This window comes from Tarenaya hassleriana, unplaced genomic scaffold, assembly GCF_000463585.1.
Source record: "Tarenaya hassleriana unplaced genomic scaffold, ASM46358v1 Cleome3, whole genome shotgun sequence".
Taxonomy (NCBI): domain Eukaryota; kingdom Viridiplantae; phylum Streptophyta; class Magnoliopsida; order Brassicales; family Cleomaceae; genus Tarenaya; species Tarenaya hassleriana.
Window position 1 is genome coordinate 1456720 of NW_010966177.1, and position 18765 is coordinate 1475484.

General features: G+C 33.9%; 4 protein-coding genes across 5 annotated transcripts in view; 3 read left to right on the top strand and 1 right to left on the bottom strand.

Moving 5' to 3' along the window:
• The window catches only part of LOC104818670 (gibberellin receptor GID1A-like), a 3015-nt gene extending 2224 nt beyond the window's left edge, over positions 1-791 (top strand). The window contains exon 3 of the mRNA XM_010548358.2: positions 1-791. Within this exon, the coding sequence (XP_010546660.1) occupies positions 1-398 (398 nt within the window). The 3' untranslated portion in view covers positions 399-791.
• Positions 792-1576: 785 nt separating this feature from the next.
• Positions 1577-3871, bottom strand: LOC104818671 (myosin-11-like). The gene has a single exon (XM_010548359.2). The coding sequence runs from the start codon at positions 3735-3737 to the stop codon at positions 1851-1853; it is 1887 nt and encodes a 628-aa protein (XP_010546661.1). The 5' UTR covers positions 3738-3871; the 3' UTR covers positions 1577-1850.
• Positions 3872-4675: 804 nt separating this feature from the next.
• Positions 4676-8394, top strand: LOC104818672 (sugar transporter ERD6-like 8). The gene is made up of 18 exons (XM_010548360.2): positions 4676-4844; positions 4981-5144; positions 5228-5290; positions 5400-5489; positions 5629-5688; positions 5780-5845; positions 5948-6013; positions 6139-6214; positions 6328-6392; positions 6539-6631; positions 6721-6801; positions 6881-6965; positions 7059-7168; positions 7244-7303; positions 7563-7616; positions 7695-7754; positions 7896-8010; positions 8153-8394. Exons 2-18 carry the CDS (start codon positions 4992-4994, stop codon positions 8269-8271), a joined length of 1416 nt encoding a protein of 471 aa, XP_010546662.1. The 5' UTR covers positions 4676-4844; positions 4981-4991; the 3' UTR covers positions 8272-8394.
• Positions 8395-12731: 4337 nt separating this feature from the next.
• On the top strand, positions 12732-17371 carry LOC104818673 (sugar transporter ERD6-like 18). 2 transcript variants are annotated; one of them, XM_010548361.2, is made up of 18 exons: positions 12732-13022; positions 13160-13222; positions 13359-13448; positions 13593-13652; positions 13790-13855; positions 13954-14019; positions 14137-14212; positions 14357-14421; positions 14531-14623; positions 14844-14924; positions 15154-15238; positions 15409-15452; positions 15538-15600; positions 15739-15798; positions 16114-16167; positions 16315-16374; positions 16452-16566; positions 17072-17371. In XM_010548361.2, exons 1-18 carry the CDS (start codon positions 12876-12878, stop codon positions 17209-17211), a joined length of 1428 nt encoding a protein of 475 aa, XP_010546663.1. In that variant the 5' UTR covers positions 12732-12875; the 3' UTR covers positions 17212-17371. The 2 variants fall into 2 exon arrangements, with proteins under 2 accessions (XP_010546663.1, XP_010546664.1); XM_010548362.1 differs by lacking the exons at positions 12732-13022; positions 13160-13222 and having other exon boundaries at positions 13410-13501.
• Positions 17372-18765: the final 1394 nt, after the last annotated feature.

Sequence of the window (18765 nt, forward strand, 5' to 3'; positions counted from 1 at the left end):
TGCTGAACCCTATGTTTGGTGGGAAAGAAAGAACCAAATCTGAGAAACTGTTGGATGGGAAGTACTTTGTCGCCATTAAAGACAGGGACTGGTACTGGAGGGCGTTTCTTCCCGAGGGAGAAGACAGAGACCATCCTGCCTGCAACCCATTCGGCCCGAGGGGAAGGAGCCTCGAGGGCATGAAGAATTTCCCAAAGACTTTTGTCACGGTCTCGGGGTTGGACATGATCAAAGATTGGCAGTTGGCTTACGTCGAAGGACTGAAAAAGGCTGGCCAAGAAGTGAAGCTTCTGTATCTGGAGCGAGCTACCATCGGTTTCTACCTCTTACCAAACAACAGCCATTTCTTCAACTTCATGAACGAGATAAAAGCGTTTGTGAACGCCGATCGCCAGTAAACGCTTACAGCGTCTGCGTTCTCTCCCTGGTTGTCAAGACAGTCGTTTTCGATAGTTGTGTCTCGGCGTCTACTTACGGCTTTTGATAAGGTGATCCCGTTGTTGCAACCGCCAACGCTGGCTTCTTGAGTATAAGGAGAAGACAGCGACAGCGTTTCTTGGGTTATGTTTGGGGTTTTAGCTTTAGCGTTTTAGTACTAAGCCGGTTTTTCACTCTAGTTTACTTCCGGTCATGCTGCTGTACGATACGTTCGTATACGTATCAATATACACACACACATACACACACCACATATAAAATATCATGATATGTAGAACCACGAAATGGGTTACCGTTTGTTGTGTCGGAATAAATGTAGGGTTTGCGGTTGCTTAATGCGCAAGTTATCTTTTGTTTTGTTTGTTGCGTCTGTAGTGTGAGTTTGACGGTGTGGGCCTACAGCCACTATCCTTCCTCTCCATGGTCTCTCCCTAGCGCCGAAGAGAGGGAAAGTGTTGTAACAGTTTTATCAATAAATGGATATTTTATAAATAGTCTATATTAAGGTCCAATTTTATTACTCTCTTCAAATATATCAAATTACTCTAAAAATAGTGAAAGATCTCTCAAATAGGGTAGAAGTAGAAATATGATATCAATAATCTTATGGTAAATATTGAAATAAACTAATGTCAATCGATGGTTTTCATTACACATGACACTGAATTATTCCGGTTAATGGTGTAAGCCACGTCGACCAGATTATAATATTACATGAATCCCTGTGCGTGTGTACGTGTGCGTGTATATATATATACATACACACAGTTTGCATAATTTTAGTAAATTTAGCTTATATCGCGCATGGTTATCTTGATTACAATCTTATATGCCAAATAAGTATTGGGTTGGGCCCATATCACCGTTCTAGTTTTTTTAAAGCCTAGGAAAACAGAACTACGCAGCGTTTACCGGTAATGAAAACAGCGTGAAGTTCGTGTCTGCATTATGAAAACCGGGATTTGGAACTACGAAACATGCTGGCTCAAAAAGCAAAAACTACCTGACGTTTTGTTCCTCCCGAACATACAGAAAGCCCTCCAAAGTCATTAACCACTACAAGTCTCCACAGACAAACCCGGTCACAAGTAACGGAATGACTAACAAAACAAAGAAAAGGTTGAGACTTTCCCGGAAAAATATGAACTTTAAGGGAAACATGCATAATACGAAGGGAACAATATCCACTTCATAGTCAATGAACCCGGAAAAAAGTAGAACGGGAACCACAATCATTTCATAGGTACTGAACCCACAGATACGAGAACAAGCTTATTTGTAAGCTATGAGTAAAGCTCAAGCCATACATAAAATGGCTTAGGAGTTTATCAAAGTAGAGAATTCGAAAGAGGTACTAATATATCATCATCAGAGAGTTAAGGGACAGTGTCACAGTACCATCCAAAAATCGTTCATCGGATCCTAGCAGCATATGCAACAGAAGCAGCCGCAAAGATAGTTGTTGCCGATGAAACAATGGTCCAGAAGCTTTTCCTCTTGTGCGCCTCTTCTACCGAATGCTTCATCGTCTCCACTTCCTTCCTCATTTCCTCCACTACGTCCTCTTTATTCCTGAACGCGTTCTTGATCGCTTCTAGCTCCATAGCATAAGGTTCAATCTCCTTCTCCTCGGACACGAATCCATCTCTTGTGTTCTGTGATTGATACAACAGAGACGACGTGCTCTTCAGCATAGTCAAGCAGCGTTCTTCGTTTGCTCGAGCAGTCTCTAGTTCTGCTTTCAGGTCATCCATTGCTTTCTTGACATTTACAAGGTCCTTTTCAAGGATACCCTTTTCGTTTTTCAATGCCTCTGATTGATTCTCCGCTTCCTTGTTCTCTCTAACCAAGCTCTCACGCTCTGTCTTCATCTTTTCGAGCTCTTTAACAGTTGCTTCGATTGTTTTTTCCAATTCAGAAACATTGGATTTGAGGTCCTCTACTTGTCTATTCTGCTGAACAAGAGCCTTCCCAGTGTCGTCTCGCTCAAGCTCAACCTGTGCAAGAGAATCCCTGAGCCGGGAAATCTCACGACCAAATGTCTCGTTCTTCTCCTTCTGATGGCTATAATCCTTTTTCAGTGTATCAAGAACATGCTTTAGACTATCAACCTCTCCTTTCAGATCAAAAAGCTCAGTCTCCCGAGTAACTATGTGCTCCTCAAGCTCATTATTCTTCTGAGATAACACGCCAATCAACTTCTCCTTCTCAGAGTTTTCCATGACAGAAGCCTCCATTTCTTTCTCAATCAGGATCTTCTCCTCCATTAACTTCTCAAGCTCGGATTCCTTAACACCCTTCTCTTTAACAAAAGCATCAATCTGTATTGCCGTCTCTTTTTCTTTCTCCATCGCCTCATCGAGATTCTTCTCCAACCTCAATATCTGATCCTGCAAAACTCGCTCTTCGTTTCTCAAGCACTGGGTAATCTCATTCAAATCGTTTAACTTCTTCTCTAACTCAACGATTTTCGCCTCTTTGTCGAGTTTTCCTATTTCCAACGCTTTATTGTCTCTCACAAGCCCTTGGATTTCACTCTTCAGATCATCGATTTCCCTAGCCCTCACATCTAAAGCCTTCTCGAGACCACTCCTCTCTCTCTTCACTTGTTCAATCAACTCATCCCTATTCTTCTTCTCCTCCTCCAAACCATTGTTCTCCGATTTCAATTTGTTAATTTCGTCTTCCAAAATCGATTCTTTCTTTTCCAATCCGATTACGTTCTCTCTCAACCGAATCGTCTCTTCTTTCTGCAAATCAAACCCACTTTTGATCGAATCCCTCTCTTCGAAAACCCTAGTAAACATTTCCCTCTCGCTCTCGAGCTTACCCAACAACTCAACTGCTTCTCTTTTCAAAACCCTAATCTCACGCTCTCTCTCAATCTTCTCCTCTACCAGCCCATCAACACCATCGCCCATCACTCCCAACCAACTCTCAACAAAAGCCATAATCAGATCCATTTCCAGCTTTAACCCGATATTCTCATCACTCTCCCGACTCAACTCGCCCCGCAACTCCGTCTTCTCCAAACCTGCGCCAGCCAACTCGGCCTCCAACGCATCCTTGGCCTGAGCCATCGACTCAATCTGCTGCCTCTTCTCCACCGTCTCCCTGAGAAGCATCCCGTTGAGAGACTTCAGGCTCTGGACCTTCTCCTCCAAAGAATCGTGGTCTTCCATGGAGGATTGCCGACTTAAAGCTGCGGCCTTAAGGTCAGTGTCACGGACTTTGTGGTCATGGTCATGGATTTGCTCAATGGCTCCATTGCTTTGACCGGTCGCTTTCTTCTTCGCCATATTCTTCTCTGAGTGCAAAAGTGGGGGCGAAAAGATTAGGGTTTTCGGGAATTTCAAGGGTCAGGGTTTTGCTAGGGCTTTTATGGTGGGAGGCGCGAGATGTAGAGAGAGAAAGCGACGAGTGAAGAAATGGGATTCGGTAGAGACTAGAGAGGAGATTTGGGGGTAATTTGCAATTTCAAATTTTGGGGCCCAGATTTTAAGAAATTTTTTCGTGAAGTTAAATGTATGCCAAGTGGGTGCTGCGTGGCGTGTTCTCAATGGTTGATGAAATATATATACATATATATATATATATAATATTGATGTTTTTTGGAGCAAACAATTCTTTATCTTAAAAAATCCGTGGTTTAGCAATAACCAGCCTAATTTCTAAAATAGGTGAAAATTAAGATATTCCTCACTACCTAATAATCATATCTGTCTAAATTTCTCAATTTATTATAATCTTAACTGCATATTTTAGAAGGAAAAATGATGATCATGGACAGATTTGTGGCCATGGACCCCTATCCCAAAATGGGCCGGATCCAAGATAAGCAAAATCTAATTATTGAAGCGCGGGACCAAACGAGCTCTAAGGTAAATAAATAATTAAATAAATCACACAAGCAAATTGTAAATTCAACAAACAACGAAAAATTGTAATAACAAAAAAATAAATTTAATAAATGGATCGTTCCGACACCAACCATTTGATATTTTATGTTAGATAAAAACAAAATAGGTGTAGGGATCTGAATTCAGGGCCAGATCACGAGTCGCGTTGTTTGACTCAAATCCACGTCAGCAAAACCATGCACATAAGCATATGTAATTATTACATAGTCCTCCAAATAGTATAAAGTAATGCAAATTACTCAGTTTGAGCAGATTTGTCCAGAATAATCCAGTTGGGTTTTTTGTCATCCTGTATATCCACTTCACATTATGTATCTACACATATACACGCGCACATATAAGGAATGTATATGTACATGTGTATATACAGGGTACTAAGACACATATATCTATATATCTATAGATATAGGAGAAGAAATCTTTCCGAAAAATAAAGGATCGAATTTCTTCCTACATCCCAAAGAAGACAACTCCGTATTTATCGAGGTGAGTGTCCGAATTTCTTACCCATTTTCGTAGCTTCGATTTTTCTCTGAATGTATATCATGAATCTGAAGAACGACACAAACCCGTATTCTTCCGTATATATATAAACATGAGCGTATGTTTTCGTATACGATAGGAAGAAGGAAAATGACGGGAAGAGGAGATGACGTGGAGAAAATCAACGGTAAATCTGAGCCGTTGCTGGGGCCGGAGAAGGGATCCGACGGCGACGAGGTTTCGTGGATGGTTTACGTCAGCACTTTCATCGCCGTCTGCGGTTCCTACGAGTTCGGATGCGGCGTACGGTTTTTCTGAACCTAGAAATTAGGGTTTAAGAAATTATAATGACGCAATAAATTAGGGTTTTGGTTATTGTGATGCAGGTGGGTTATTCTGCTCCGACACAGTTCGGGATCATGGAAGAGATTAAGCTGTCATATTCCGAGGTATTATCCGGAAAAAAATGAATTAAATCGTGATTTCTCGCATTAATATAATGAATATTTGGTATTTATAAACAGAAAATTCTAACGAAATATTACATTTAAATTTCAGTTTGCAGTTTTCGGTTCGATTGTGAACATCGGAGCTATGCTTGGAGCTATCACATCTGGAAAAATATCTGATTTCGTGGGCCGAAAGGGGGTAAACAGAAATCGAAATATCACGTTTATTTATTAAATACATTTCAATTGTATGGCGTAACTCTAATATAATAGATAATTTTTGTAATGTGAACATAGTTATAACAATTTTTTATTAATTTGTCACGTGGTTCATCCAGGCTATGAGAGTGTCATCGATAATCGGAACCGTTGGATGGTTGATTATTTACTTAGCCAAGGTTACATACTTTATTTTTCACAAATCCTATAATCTAATATACTTATTATTTAGAATTTAATTATTATTAAATGTTCATCGCTAACAATTAGGGAGCTGTGCCTTTGGATTTGGGAAGATTTTTGACTGGTTACGGCTGCGGAACCCTTTCCTACGTGGTATGAATGATACTCGACGGTCCATTTCTAATGATCCAAATGAGCATTTTTATTCACATTTAATAAAATTCAAATTAACAGTTTAAAAGTAATTAATTATAGGTTCCAGTGTTCATTGCGGAGATTGCTCCTAGGAAGCTACGAGGAGCTTTGGCAACGCTTCATCAGGTGCGACGGTTTATTATATTGAATAATAAAATTATTCATATATAAAAATTGAAGTACTCGTGAATATTTATATTTTAGCTGAATTTATTACATGCAATGTTTTTTTTTTAAATATATTTTTGTAGCTCTTTATCGTGATCGGCTTGGCGGCGATGTTCGTCATTGGCGCCGTGGTGAATTGGAGGATCCTTGCTCTTACGGGTACATTTACTTGTGAAAATATGTAACCGGTGAGTGACTTGGTTTACGAATCATACCGGTTAATGTATTAAAGTTCTCGTGGCTTGAACGAACCGGGTTTAAACCGGTTGCAGGAGTTATACCGTGTGTGGTTCTGTTCTTCGGAACTTGGTTCATCCCCGAGTCACCGAGATGGTTGGTAAGTCTGATTATTTTAACGAGAAATTTTATATTCGGGTTTGCTTTTACGAAATCAGGAAGAGCAAAACCTAAAATTCCGGTTCGGATTGAGATCTCACGGAAATATCAATAACCAAATCGATCCGGTTTTGTTTGGTATGCAAGGAAATGGTTGGACGGCATCGTGATTTTGAATTCGCGTTGCAGAAACTGAGAGGTCCTCACGCTGATATCACCAGAGAAGCCGAAGAAATCAAGGTACCGTAAAACCGAGTCTTGAAACTAAACCTGTTCTGGTATACCAATGTTTTTGGTTAGCTTTGAATTTTGTCGATTTTGGTTAATAGGAGTACTTGGCGACTCTTGCTGACATCCCGAAAGCTACACCGAGAGACCTAGTAGACAAGAAGAATATCCGATTTGTGATAGTAAGTATATCTTCTTCGAAAACCTTTGGTACATTTAGCCAATTTGGTTCGGTTCGGTTTAATGTTACCAATGCGTCAGGTTGGAGTTGGTTTAATGGTTTTCCAACAATGCGTCGGAATAAACGGCGTAATCTTCTACGCACAACAAATTTTTGTATCTGCCGGTAAGAAACAAACTCAAAAGTAGCGAAATTTAATCGAAAACCGAGGGAGAACGAGTTGGATTCCTTGAATATTAACCGGTTTTCATGGTTTAGGAGCGTCTCCGAATGTCGGGAGCATCCTTTACTCGATCGAACAGGTTATTATTACAGCACTCTGTGCGACTTTGCTGATCGATCGGCTTGGAAGAAGGCCTCTCCTATTGGTACGTTTTTTCTAGTTTGGTTTTTCTTCAAACCGGAGGAGTTTGGTTTACAACTAACCGAACCGGTACATGCAGGCTTCGGCTACCGGCATGCTAGTAGGCTGTTTGCTCATCGGAACTTCTTTCATTTTGAAGGTAATTTATGGATCAAGCTTGTGAATTGAGTTCTTAATTCATGTTAATCAAACCGGTCCAAATAGAACCGGTTGCCGTTAGGTTTACCAACATGTAAAATTCCAATCAATCGGCGAAGTAGAAGTTAGACGTATAGTGATGATACCAATTAGTTAAGAAAACGAAGAACCCGAGAATGAATCGTTGAGTTCGGTATGCATATTTTTCATGTCATCAATCTCTTAAACCGGTTTGTGAATTGGTTCTCAACCTTAACCAGGCGCACGGTTTAGCACTTCACCTCATCCCGACTCTCGCAATGGGTGGCGTCTTGGTAAGCGTTGGTATATATACACACGTGTTTCGGTTCTTACCATCGGTTTAGTCCAATAAACAAGAAGCCGGTTTACAGGTGTATATCGGATCTTTCTCTATGGGAATGGGTGCGGTCCCTTGGGTCATAATGTCTGAGGTATTGTTTTTTTTTTTAATAATTATAACATATTTTATATTTTTATTAGACCATGGACCGGCGACAATTTGTTGTTTATTTAGAATTTGTTTATATTAATTACTTATATATATATGTGTGTGTGTGTGTGTGTGTGTGTAGATATTTCCTATAAACTTGAAGGGAATAGCGGGGGGGCTTGTGACACTGGTGAATTGGCTAAGCTCCTGGTTTGTCTCATTCACTTTCAACTTGCTCATGCTTTGGAGCCCATATGGTATTTTATCTTTTCTTTTATTTAATTTAGATTTATCACTTACATTTACACACACAAATATATGTGTATGTATATGGTCGGTTGAGAAAATGAAATTGATTTATAAATGTAATGCTCAAGAACGGCGTCATAAAAATTTCAGGTACGTTTTACGTGTACGGGGTCGTATGTGTGCTGGCGATTATCTTCATAGTAAAGCTTGTGCCCGAAACCAAAGGCAAAACTTTGGAAGAGATCCAAGACATGGTTTTAACTAGCTAAGATTCATTCATTTTTACAATTTTATTGTTGTACTTGTTCATTATTTATTTACAACCAAAATGTATTAATTCAAATCTTGTATTCATACATTCACCAATAAGGTATTTTGGGATGTTTTTTTTATTAAAAAAGAAGATGAATTGGATACTTGGGGTATAATATGTGTATATATATATGTATATATGTGTGTGTGTGTAATTAATTTTTTTTTACCACGAAATAATTTATTTTGTAGTCTTCACGGACTCTAGTTAGTCAATAGCCCAAGTACTAATGGGTCATGATAGGTCCAATACCAGCCCAATAATATTTATTTCATTTTTTATTTTTAAACATTTATTGTTTTTCCCCTATTTTTTTTTTTTTTGTAAAATGCATCAAAATTATGAACTTATTTTTAAAATTGTAGTTTGTAATTAGAGGATGTTATACCCATATTATTGAAACTTTTGCAAATTCCCATGAATAAAAAAGGCATGATTCAAAATCGAATGGATTATATAATTTTAATGCAATATTGGCATAGAGTCTTCGGACACGTACAAACCTTAATTCTGCATCTACGCTCTGTAAACATGTAAGCAGATTGGATTCGAAGTTTCGCAAATTGTCTGCAATTTATCTTGGACCGTCGTCTTATCGTATAATTAAATTTTCTAATGCGATTACATTAAAATATGATTTGGATATCGAATCATTTCTCATGCAATTACGTTAAATGGGTCCAGCGCACCCATCTCCTAGAAGGCTCCGAGACTTTCGTCCATGAGAAACAGACACTTGTCACAGAAATTCAATATATATTCGTTACAAATTTAAATCCAATTTTAAAATTGTTTAATCACTCTTCCCGTTGTATCTCCCTACATAATTTGTTTTTACAATATATATATATATGTTCCCTTTTACCATACATATATATACATGTGTGTGTCTCCCCTAGTCGATTTCAAGCGTACAACAAGAACATATAATAATGGTCAAAACTAAGCAAACAAAACGTCACTAACTCGCGTAGATAGGTTAATTAATTAGGCGTTCACAATTGGAATACCAAAAGAATTTTTTTTTAAAAAATGACAACTCATATATATATATATATAGATGCGGTGACGGATATCAATATATCAATCTAAGGATCGTGTTTGGTTTGGTCCGAGAGAGGAACAATTAATACATATTTAAAGAAATCATAACCGTTCGGTTATGATGTTGGATTCGGTTCGGGTACGGTTATGTCTTATTCGATTCGGTTCGACTCGATTATTCGGTTAATAACCGAAATGGTCATCCCCTCACCCTTTGCTTGTTCTCTCGAAACTCTTTGGGTTACTTGTCAACCATCGTCGTCGTCTATCCCACTCAACAAACATTTCTAGGAGATACCCTCCATTTTCGTCGACCTTGATTTGCTCCCTCTCTCTCTCACAAATATATTAAATTAATCGTATCGCACATTGGAACACGTCTGCGTGCGAAGCAACAGGATTGACATTTTCTATTACAGTTGACCAAACGATTATGGGATTAAATTTTTAGTGATAAGTTGCGTGTAGTCAACGCCATTGAACAAATCCTAGGTTACAATTTTTTTTAATAACCATATGTCTTGTTTCGAGGCTCAAACTATTCTTGGGATCGAAAATAAATAATGTGATTAGAATTACGTTTTCTTCTATAATTTGAGTTTCGAATTCGAGAGGGTACAAACGTTTTGCATCGTCGTCCGGTCCCATAAGTTACAAGTTTATAATTATTTGTTTAATTCAGAATTATAATGCTAATTCATGTGCTTGGTTTGTTTTCCATATTGGTTTGTTTTTCTCTTTAGTAATTTCCGGCTTGCTATAATTTTTTTTTTTTAGAATTTTATAGTTTTTTTTTCCTTTTTTAAGTTTTAATATTTGTTTTTACTCTCAATTTCTTATTCTTATTTATTTTAGATTAGAATATTATTCCAATTTATTCGTTTTGTTCACTCTGTGTTTTTCCATTTTTTTGTAGTTCAGTATACCGATAATGTTTTTTTACCTTATCGATAATGTTTTTTAAATGTAGATAAATTAATTTAATATTCTATTTTACCATTGCCATTTTTATATTTCTTATACGGTAGCGAATACTTTTAAAAAAAATACAAAACACCTAATATTAGGGAACATGTTTTCTGAAAATAAAAATAAAAATATAAATATAAAAACTACACTAATTCTATATAAAGATACAAATTGTATACGATCTTTTTTCTCTTCCAGAAAGTCGTGCTCCACTGTTTTAGTTATCTCCGTTTGGGTATTACTGAATAATTTAGTATTATCAAATGACAAATTTACCCCTCTAGAGATTAATACATCAGAGAAACGTCTTATTTTTGTCCATTTAAAAAAAAAAATCCAAAACATATCGTTCTTAAAATGCTTTCTAGTTAACATGATTGATGAATAAATTTGTTGAATAACAATTAAAATCGTGTTATTTTCCTGTGTATTGTATGTGTGATTGATTGAATTCGGGATTTAGACATTTAAATTGTTGATCTTTACGATGGACTGTATAAATATATGTATATAACCTTCAATATAGATTGGGTATATCTATTTTGTTTGATTTTATATATCAGTAAAATTCATTTTGTACTTATCAGTAAATTTTATAAATTTTTATATATAAAATATCCAGTTGAAAAGACCAATTCAGATAAAACAAATGGTCCAGTTTTCTTGAAGACAAAATATTGATTTATTTGGACCGTTGCTTCAATTAGTATCCGCTACATTCCAACAATTTATCGTCTTGGGATCTAATGGGAGATATTTATTTATAGGAAGAAAATATTAGCAATTGAATTTAAATTAAAGTTGTATTATTCCTTTTTTTTACAAAGACTAATCACTCTTGAATTTTACCGGTCGTTTTTTTCGTGGATGACTTCAAATTTCTAAAAAGAAAAGCTCGTTCTTTAATTTCTTGTATATATTTTTTATTCTAAGGATATTATATTTATATCTTCTGTTTTTATATTATACATGATTACAGCATCCAAAGTAGACAAACGTCCAAGATATATATATCCATATACCTAATCCAAAACTATATACGAATGTCCTCGGTATCTAGTTTATTTTTTCACATTATATAAAATATTATTGAATTTGGGTGTAAAAGATTTCATAATTGGGGTGTCATTTTCAGATATGGTTGTTGCAAGGTATTTGTATAATATCAAACTGTGGATAGGTTCAATGCTAATAATTTTTAATAACAATTCGGTATTTTGGATTAATTGCTTTATTTTATTTCAAACTTCAATTTGGGGACAAAAATATCATTTTCATACTTCACTTTTGTATTTAATAATGCATATACGTTGAGACAGCTGCGTAATCATTTGGTTTGTAAATAGAATATATATAAAAAAAAACTATGCACACAAGATGTACATGTATGTGCGTATGTAAAGATTATATATATATATATATAACAATATCTTGTGGATTATTTTGAATGATTATATTTGGGCAAAAATTAAATGTGAGAGAATTCGACCTCTATTGTTTACGTGACCGCCTTAATTATCATTGGAGCCGATTTTTATTTTTATTTTCACGTGAAATGAAATTCGAGGAAAATTGTTTCCATTTATTAAAAATAAAAATCAAATTTTATATCCATCATTTTTGTCGCCAAATAAACACCTCATACGCGTACGTCACGTGAATTATAACTTCTCGATTTCGGTACTATATAGTTTTATAATAAAAATCATAAATTTACAAATGGAATCATTTTTAGATGTAAATATAACTCTGAAATATCTCAACAGATAATCCTTAAAATATTCCTTTTATTCAGCGGTCTCTAATCTTTTTTTTGTTTGTCTCATTATAAAAAAAGAAAGCCACTTCACTGTGATTCCACAAAAGACCCATCCCCGAGTTCTATAAAATAAATATCCAAATGACCGAAAAATGATTTAATAAAAAAATTCACTCTAACATTATTTCGATATCTAACCTAAATTGACAAAAAATAAGCAATTAGTTAAATTCTAATGTTACCGCTTATGTATCCTATGATATAATATGAAAGCACGATACATTTCCGGTTATATTATTTCATAAAATGTGTAGGATCTGAAAATCGTAATTAAATTATGAAGTTATGATGAACTAAATCAAAATTTAGTATTTTATTCGTAACAATTATTATTTATCTAGGGGTGTAGTTTTTATAACACAATCTTTAACTCGTATAATATTTTATATGGTTTATATTCAAAAACTAACTTGTATATATTCAGTATTTCCGTACAATAACATGAAAATATTTGACGACTTTCGAACTCTTTAATATTAGGGAACATTTTTTTTTGGACCGAGAAACAATTTAAAGAAAAAAAAACACATTCAATTTTCTAAGTATATAAAGGAAGACAGCCCACTTGGCATTTGAGAATTGTGAGCAAGCAAAACATAAACTTCTCTCTCTCTCTCTCTCTCTCTCTCTAGGAGGGGCTTCTGGGTCTCACTGTTCAATCAAAACAGAGCAGATTTTTCTGTTTGTTTCTCGGGAAAACTAACTCAAGAAAGACAAGAAGGAAAATCATGGGGGTGGTGGAGGAAGAAAGATCAATGGAAGCAGGGCTTCTCCCAAGAAGATACCAAAACGACGACGAAGAGTGTCGTATCACTGCCTGTGTCATCCTCAGCACTTTCGTTGCTGTCTGCAGCTCCTTCACCTTTGGATGCGCTGTATGTTCTTTTTTAAATGTTTATATATATATATATATATATATATATAATTACACACACACACACACATATATATATATAAATATGATTTTTTTTTGTGATTATGATCATCTCATCTGATTTTTGGGATTTTGCAGACCGGTTATTCATCGAGTTCTGAGGAAGGGATTATGGAAGAACTAGGGCTTTCCGTGGCAGAAGTATCTAATAATAATAATAAATAATAATAATAAATAATAAATAATAATAAATAATAATAATAATAATAATAATAATAATAATTAGTCATAGTAATCGTATTTATTATTAATAAGTAAATATTTATGGATATGTTAGTTTTCGGCGTTTGGTTCGTTTACGACGTTGGGAGCAGCGGTTGGGGCTTTGTTCAGCGGCAAAATGGCAGACACCCTCGGCAGAAGAGGCGTAATTACCTATTTACCCTCCATTAATTCCCTAATTTTGCGTTTTATACACAGGTTAATTTCTCCGTAATTATTATTATTTTTGTTTAACTTAATTATTAAATTTTATTTATATTTTCCTCCTTTTCTTTGTCTATGGTTAAAGGCTATGTGGGTGTCTGATTTACTGTGCATCGTGGGTTGGTTCTCCATTGCTTTTGCAAAGGTATTATCCCACACGACTTTAATCATCTTTCTAATCACATTATTAATTATTATTACATTATATTATATGAAAAGTAACAGTCTAATTTATACAGAAATTAAGAATTAATTAACTTTATTTACACGTGGTAACAAAAGGACGTCATCTGGCTGGATTTTGGGAGGATATCCTCGGGTATCGGAGTCGGCTTGATTAGCTATGTGGTAACAGTTAATTTCTTTTTACCGGTTTGATATTAGATTTTAATTGTGTTTTTTTTTTTACACTGAGAGTTAATTTCCGTTACAAAAACTATTTTTAGGTGCCAGTCTACGTAGCGGAAATCACGCCTAAGCATATGCGTGGTGCGTTTGTGTTTTCCAACCAGGTATAAATAATTCCAGAAAAAAAAAATATACTTTTAATAATTTCATTTTATTATTATTATTATTAGTTTTTGAGTTAAGGTAAAATGATATTAACTTTTCCTTTTTATTATTTATAGCTTCTTCAAAATTGCGGGGTTGCCCTGATTTATTTCTTCGGAAATTTCATTAACTGGCGAGCCCTAGCTTTAATAGGTAACTTAAATAATGTCTATTCATTTTTAACCAATATTAAACCAAATTTATTATTTAAAAATTTTAACACGTTAAATTATATTTAAATTAATCACGTTCTTATATGATCCAAATTAATCAATTTAAAATTATTTCTTGGTTTAGGGGCTATACCGTGTTTTGTTCAAGCCGTCGGTTTGTTTTACATACCGGAGTCTCCAAGATGGTTGGTTCGTATATATTCAATAACTTTTTTCTTACGTCATTGATTTGATATATTGGAAAAAAGGAAGAAATTGTGAAAATGATATTTATATATTTAGATTTATAATTTTACAGGCAAAAATTGGTACGGATAAAGAATTGGAAAATTCCCTCCACCGTCTTAGAGGCAGAGATACTGATATTTCGCGTGAATCAACCGAAATACGAGTAAGTCTAATTGTTTTCGAGTTGACTTTTTAAACATGATCAATATCGATATATATATATATATAATATATACATACCTTATATATATATGTGTGTGTGTGTGTGTGAGGAGATTGTAAGATTTAAAAACTAATGTTCGTAAATTTAAGAAATTTTATTTTTGGAGACATGTTTTGATTATAACGAGATTCTGTAATGATCATTTAAACATTCTTTTCAGGCCATGACCCAAATATTGGAACAAGATTCGAAGTCGGATTTGTCGGATTTGTTCCAAAAGAAATATTCGCGCACTCTCATGGTACGGGCATTAACGATATTGAAATATAAAATATTTATAAAAAAAAAACATTTTTGGGTGTCATGCCTTATTTTGAAAATAGTAATTGAATTATAATAGTATGCAATACAGAATTCTAATTATTTTAATAATATTATAGAATTTAAATTTGTGATTACTACTTCTTTAAAATTTACCAATTTAAACTTCATTTTGTTGTATTTTTATCTATTTTTATTTTCGTTTTTAGGTGGGAATTGGGCTGATGTTGATACAGCAGTTATCAGGAAGTGCTGGTGTAATTTATTATACAAGCACAATATTCAGAAAAGCTGGTAAGAAAATAAAAACAATATGGAATATTTATGTATATTTATCTATTTAATGTTTCAGAAATAAATTGTTCTAACACTTCAATAATCACGAGAATGTAATTAATTTTAATCTGGCCCTGTCCATGATTGATTACATTTTAAATATTACTAATGTTTTTTTTTTGAAACAGGCTTTTCGGTCGCCATTGGGTCATCGATATTAGGTCTTTTCATGGTATTTTTACTTAGCTTATGTAATATATGTTTTATTAATTACTGTTTCCTAATTATTTTAATTAGTTTTTATTGGCCTTTCGCAGATACCTAAAGCCATGCTTGGCCTTATCCTCGTAGATAACTGGGGAAGACGACCTCTCCTATTGGTCAGAATTTATTTTTTAAAATTAAAATAAATATATGAAAAATGAAAATCTTCCGAATAAACAATAAATAAATCAAGAGAATATATATATTTAGAGTTTCGATTTATAGGAATAATTATTATTCGTTATTTATTGTAGGCTTCTGCTAGTGGGATGTGCATAAGTTCCGGACTTCTAGGAGTTTCCTTCACGTTACAGGTGATTACATTCTTCACGCCATAAAATTCTTGGGAATTAAATATACGCAAATTTAATGCACGAAATCTGACAAATACCTTACATTTTTTTTATCCTAATTTATCACATCTTTGTGAAATAATCCGCATTAAACAATATAAGTTTCAGCAATATGCCGAAAAAGGGGATATATATATATATATATATATAATAATATCCTTGATCTCTTTTTATTTATAATTAAAAACCTAAATGGATATATATAGTTTTTATATTTGTATCCATATAGATTTATGTACATACTTATACTTTTTTTTTCGTTATTACAATGAATAGAAATTTCAATTGGTGCCGGAACTTACTCCCATATTCACATTTCTCTGTGTAGTGGTAAGTGTTTATAATCATTTAGTTTTGTATCATTCATTTTATATTGTTCATTGCAAAAAAAAAAAATTTATTTTATAATTGCATATTCACATTATCCATGACTAAATTCTTGGGAAAATTTTCCTTTTATTTTGGGGAATTTTTAAGGTGTATATTGCAGCATTCGCAATAGGAGTGGGTGGGCTCCCATGGATCATAATGTCAGAGGTAAATTTTAATGAAATAATTAATTTAATAAATCTATTGAATTTACGGTAGAATTATATGATTTTTTTGGGGTGCAGATATTTCCAATAAACATAAAGGTTACGGCAGGAAGTTTAGTGACTCTAACATCATGGTTAAGCAGTTGGGTCGTCACTTACACTTTCAACTTCATGTTCGAATGGAGCGCTCAAGGTCGGTCCCCTTCTTCTTCTTCTCCTTTTTCAATTATTTTCCATTTACTAAATTATTTTTTAAATTATGTTTATCTAAAATTATATAATATCAGAAACAAAAAACAATTATGCCAAAAATGGAAAAAAGGGAACACTAGCAGAATTATTTATATCCACTTAGGGAAACGGGCCCAATGGGCCACTCCTGTCTATTCATCATTCTCCCTCTTTTTACAATTTTTTAAATATATAAACTTCATAAATAAGAATGAAAATTAAATCATATAAAACATAGATAACAAAGAAACGTTAACAAAAATAAAAAGAAAATATCAGGATTTTTTTTTTCAACGGAAGGAGTTTGGTTTTAACTTTTAAGCGGTAGGTATATTCCATTTACGGGTTTGAGATTTTATGAATTTAAGGTTTTATGTTTTTTGATATACCAATATGGCTAATTTAATCTAATATAAAATATAATGATTTTTTATTAAATATTTGTGATATTCGAAAAAAAAAAACAGGAACGTTTTATATATTTTCGGGGATATGTGGAGCGTCGTTGGGGTTTATATGGTTGCTCGTGCCGGAAACCAAAGGGCTCACACTTGAAGAAATACAAGCCTCCCTCACCACTCAGCATGTTACGACGTTCTTGGAATAATTTATTTTTTTATTTTTACACTCCGAATATTATTATTATTATTATTATTATTATCAATGTATCATATGTGTATTCTTTACACTGTTTGTACGTATGCATACGTATGTGTAATTATTATTTGAGTTTCTTTTTTCAATGGAAAATGTCTCGTCTTTTATGATATAATGGAGAAGAAGATCATGTGAAACCACCACATCATCATCATCGTTACCAATCACCATCACCGTTTGACATTGTTTTTTTTTGTTGAAACCAAATGTTAGTGAAGATCCATATTAATTTCGAGATGATTTAGAATATACGTCATTTTCCAAATTTGAGATTCAAATCTGAGACGGAACAGACGTTTTGTATCTCTGTTTTACCGGTTGAACTACCCAAAATTTAAATATTTGTCGGTGTCAATGGCTGTGCAGATGAAAAAGATAAGCATTAATATGGCGAGATGAGGACCGTACGCATGGAGAAGACACTGATGGGTGTTAGTTTCAGTCCATCTATTTTCTTTTTATTCTTCATCCGTAAATTTGATCACATGGAAAAATCAATTTTTTTTTTTAAATGTTGTCTCCACATATATGAAAGGAAAAAAAGGCGGGAGAACGTGGAAGAAGCCCACGACGACCACGAGGTGTGGTCGGGTCGGGCGATGTGGACGTGGAGAAAGCCCTGTCGCGTGGAGAAGACACTGATTGATTGGCGTTAGTTGTCCCTTTCCGCACCCATGCTTTGCTTTTGCAATCTGTCTTTTTTTGGAAACTGATCGATCGATACATAGATAGATACACTTGTATTATCTACACGTATATATTATATATATATATATATATATATATATAAAAGTGTGTGTTTGTTGATATGGTAGGTACATCTTTTTCCGTGATCCAATTTAAAAAGTTTAAAAATTAAGTTAATTTTATCTGTAAGACTTTAACGACGGGTAACTTAGAAATATTGTGTTATATTGCATACGTAAAGACAAACACATTGGAAAAAATATATAATAATTTATATATATAGAGAATTGGGCGTCAAATCAGAGATATATTAGATTTTGTTGTTTATAATCTTTATATGCAAAAGCCCATGCGCATCATTTCTATGGTCGTCCATATATACAGCAGAAACAACAAATTATCAATACCAACAATTCTCGTCCATTTCTCCCAGAAATAATTCGTCAAAAAATATTTAATAATATTGATTTGAACATGCCATTTCCAAACTGTCCTTTCATATACATATATATGGAAACCCTTTTGACGGGACAAAGAATAATCTTTTATGGTTTTCTTTATTCAAACAAAATTTTAAATTTTTTATAATAGATTTTAAAATGAAAATATTTTTGTGTAAATATATTAGTTTAGAAAACTTTTATAAATGGTTGTTTTGTTTGAAATTTTTATAAATAAGCATAATTATTTATGGATTTTATGAAATGAGACCCTTTCTAAAAAAAATGGTATAGGATATGATGCGATTAAAAATAGGAAACGATCTAAATTTGTTCGATTTATTTTAAATTGCAAGATATGCAAATGGGCTATAACT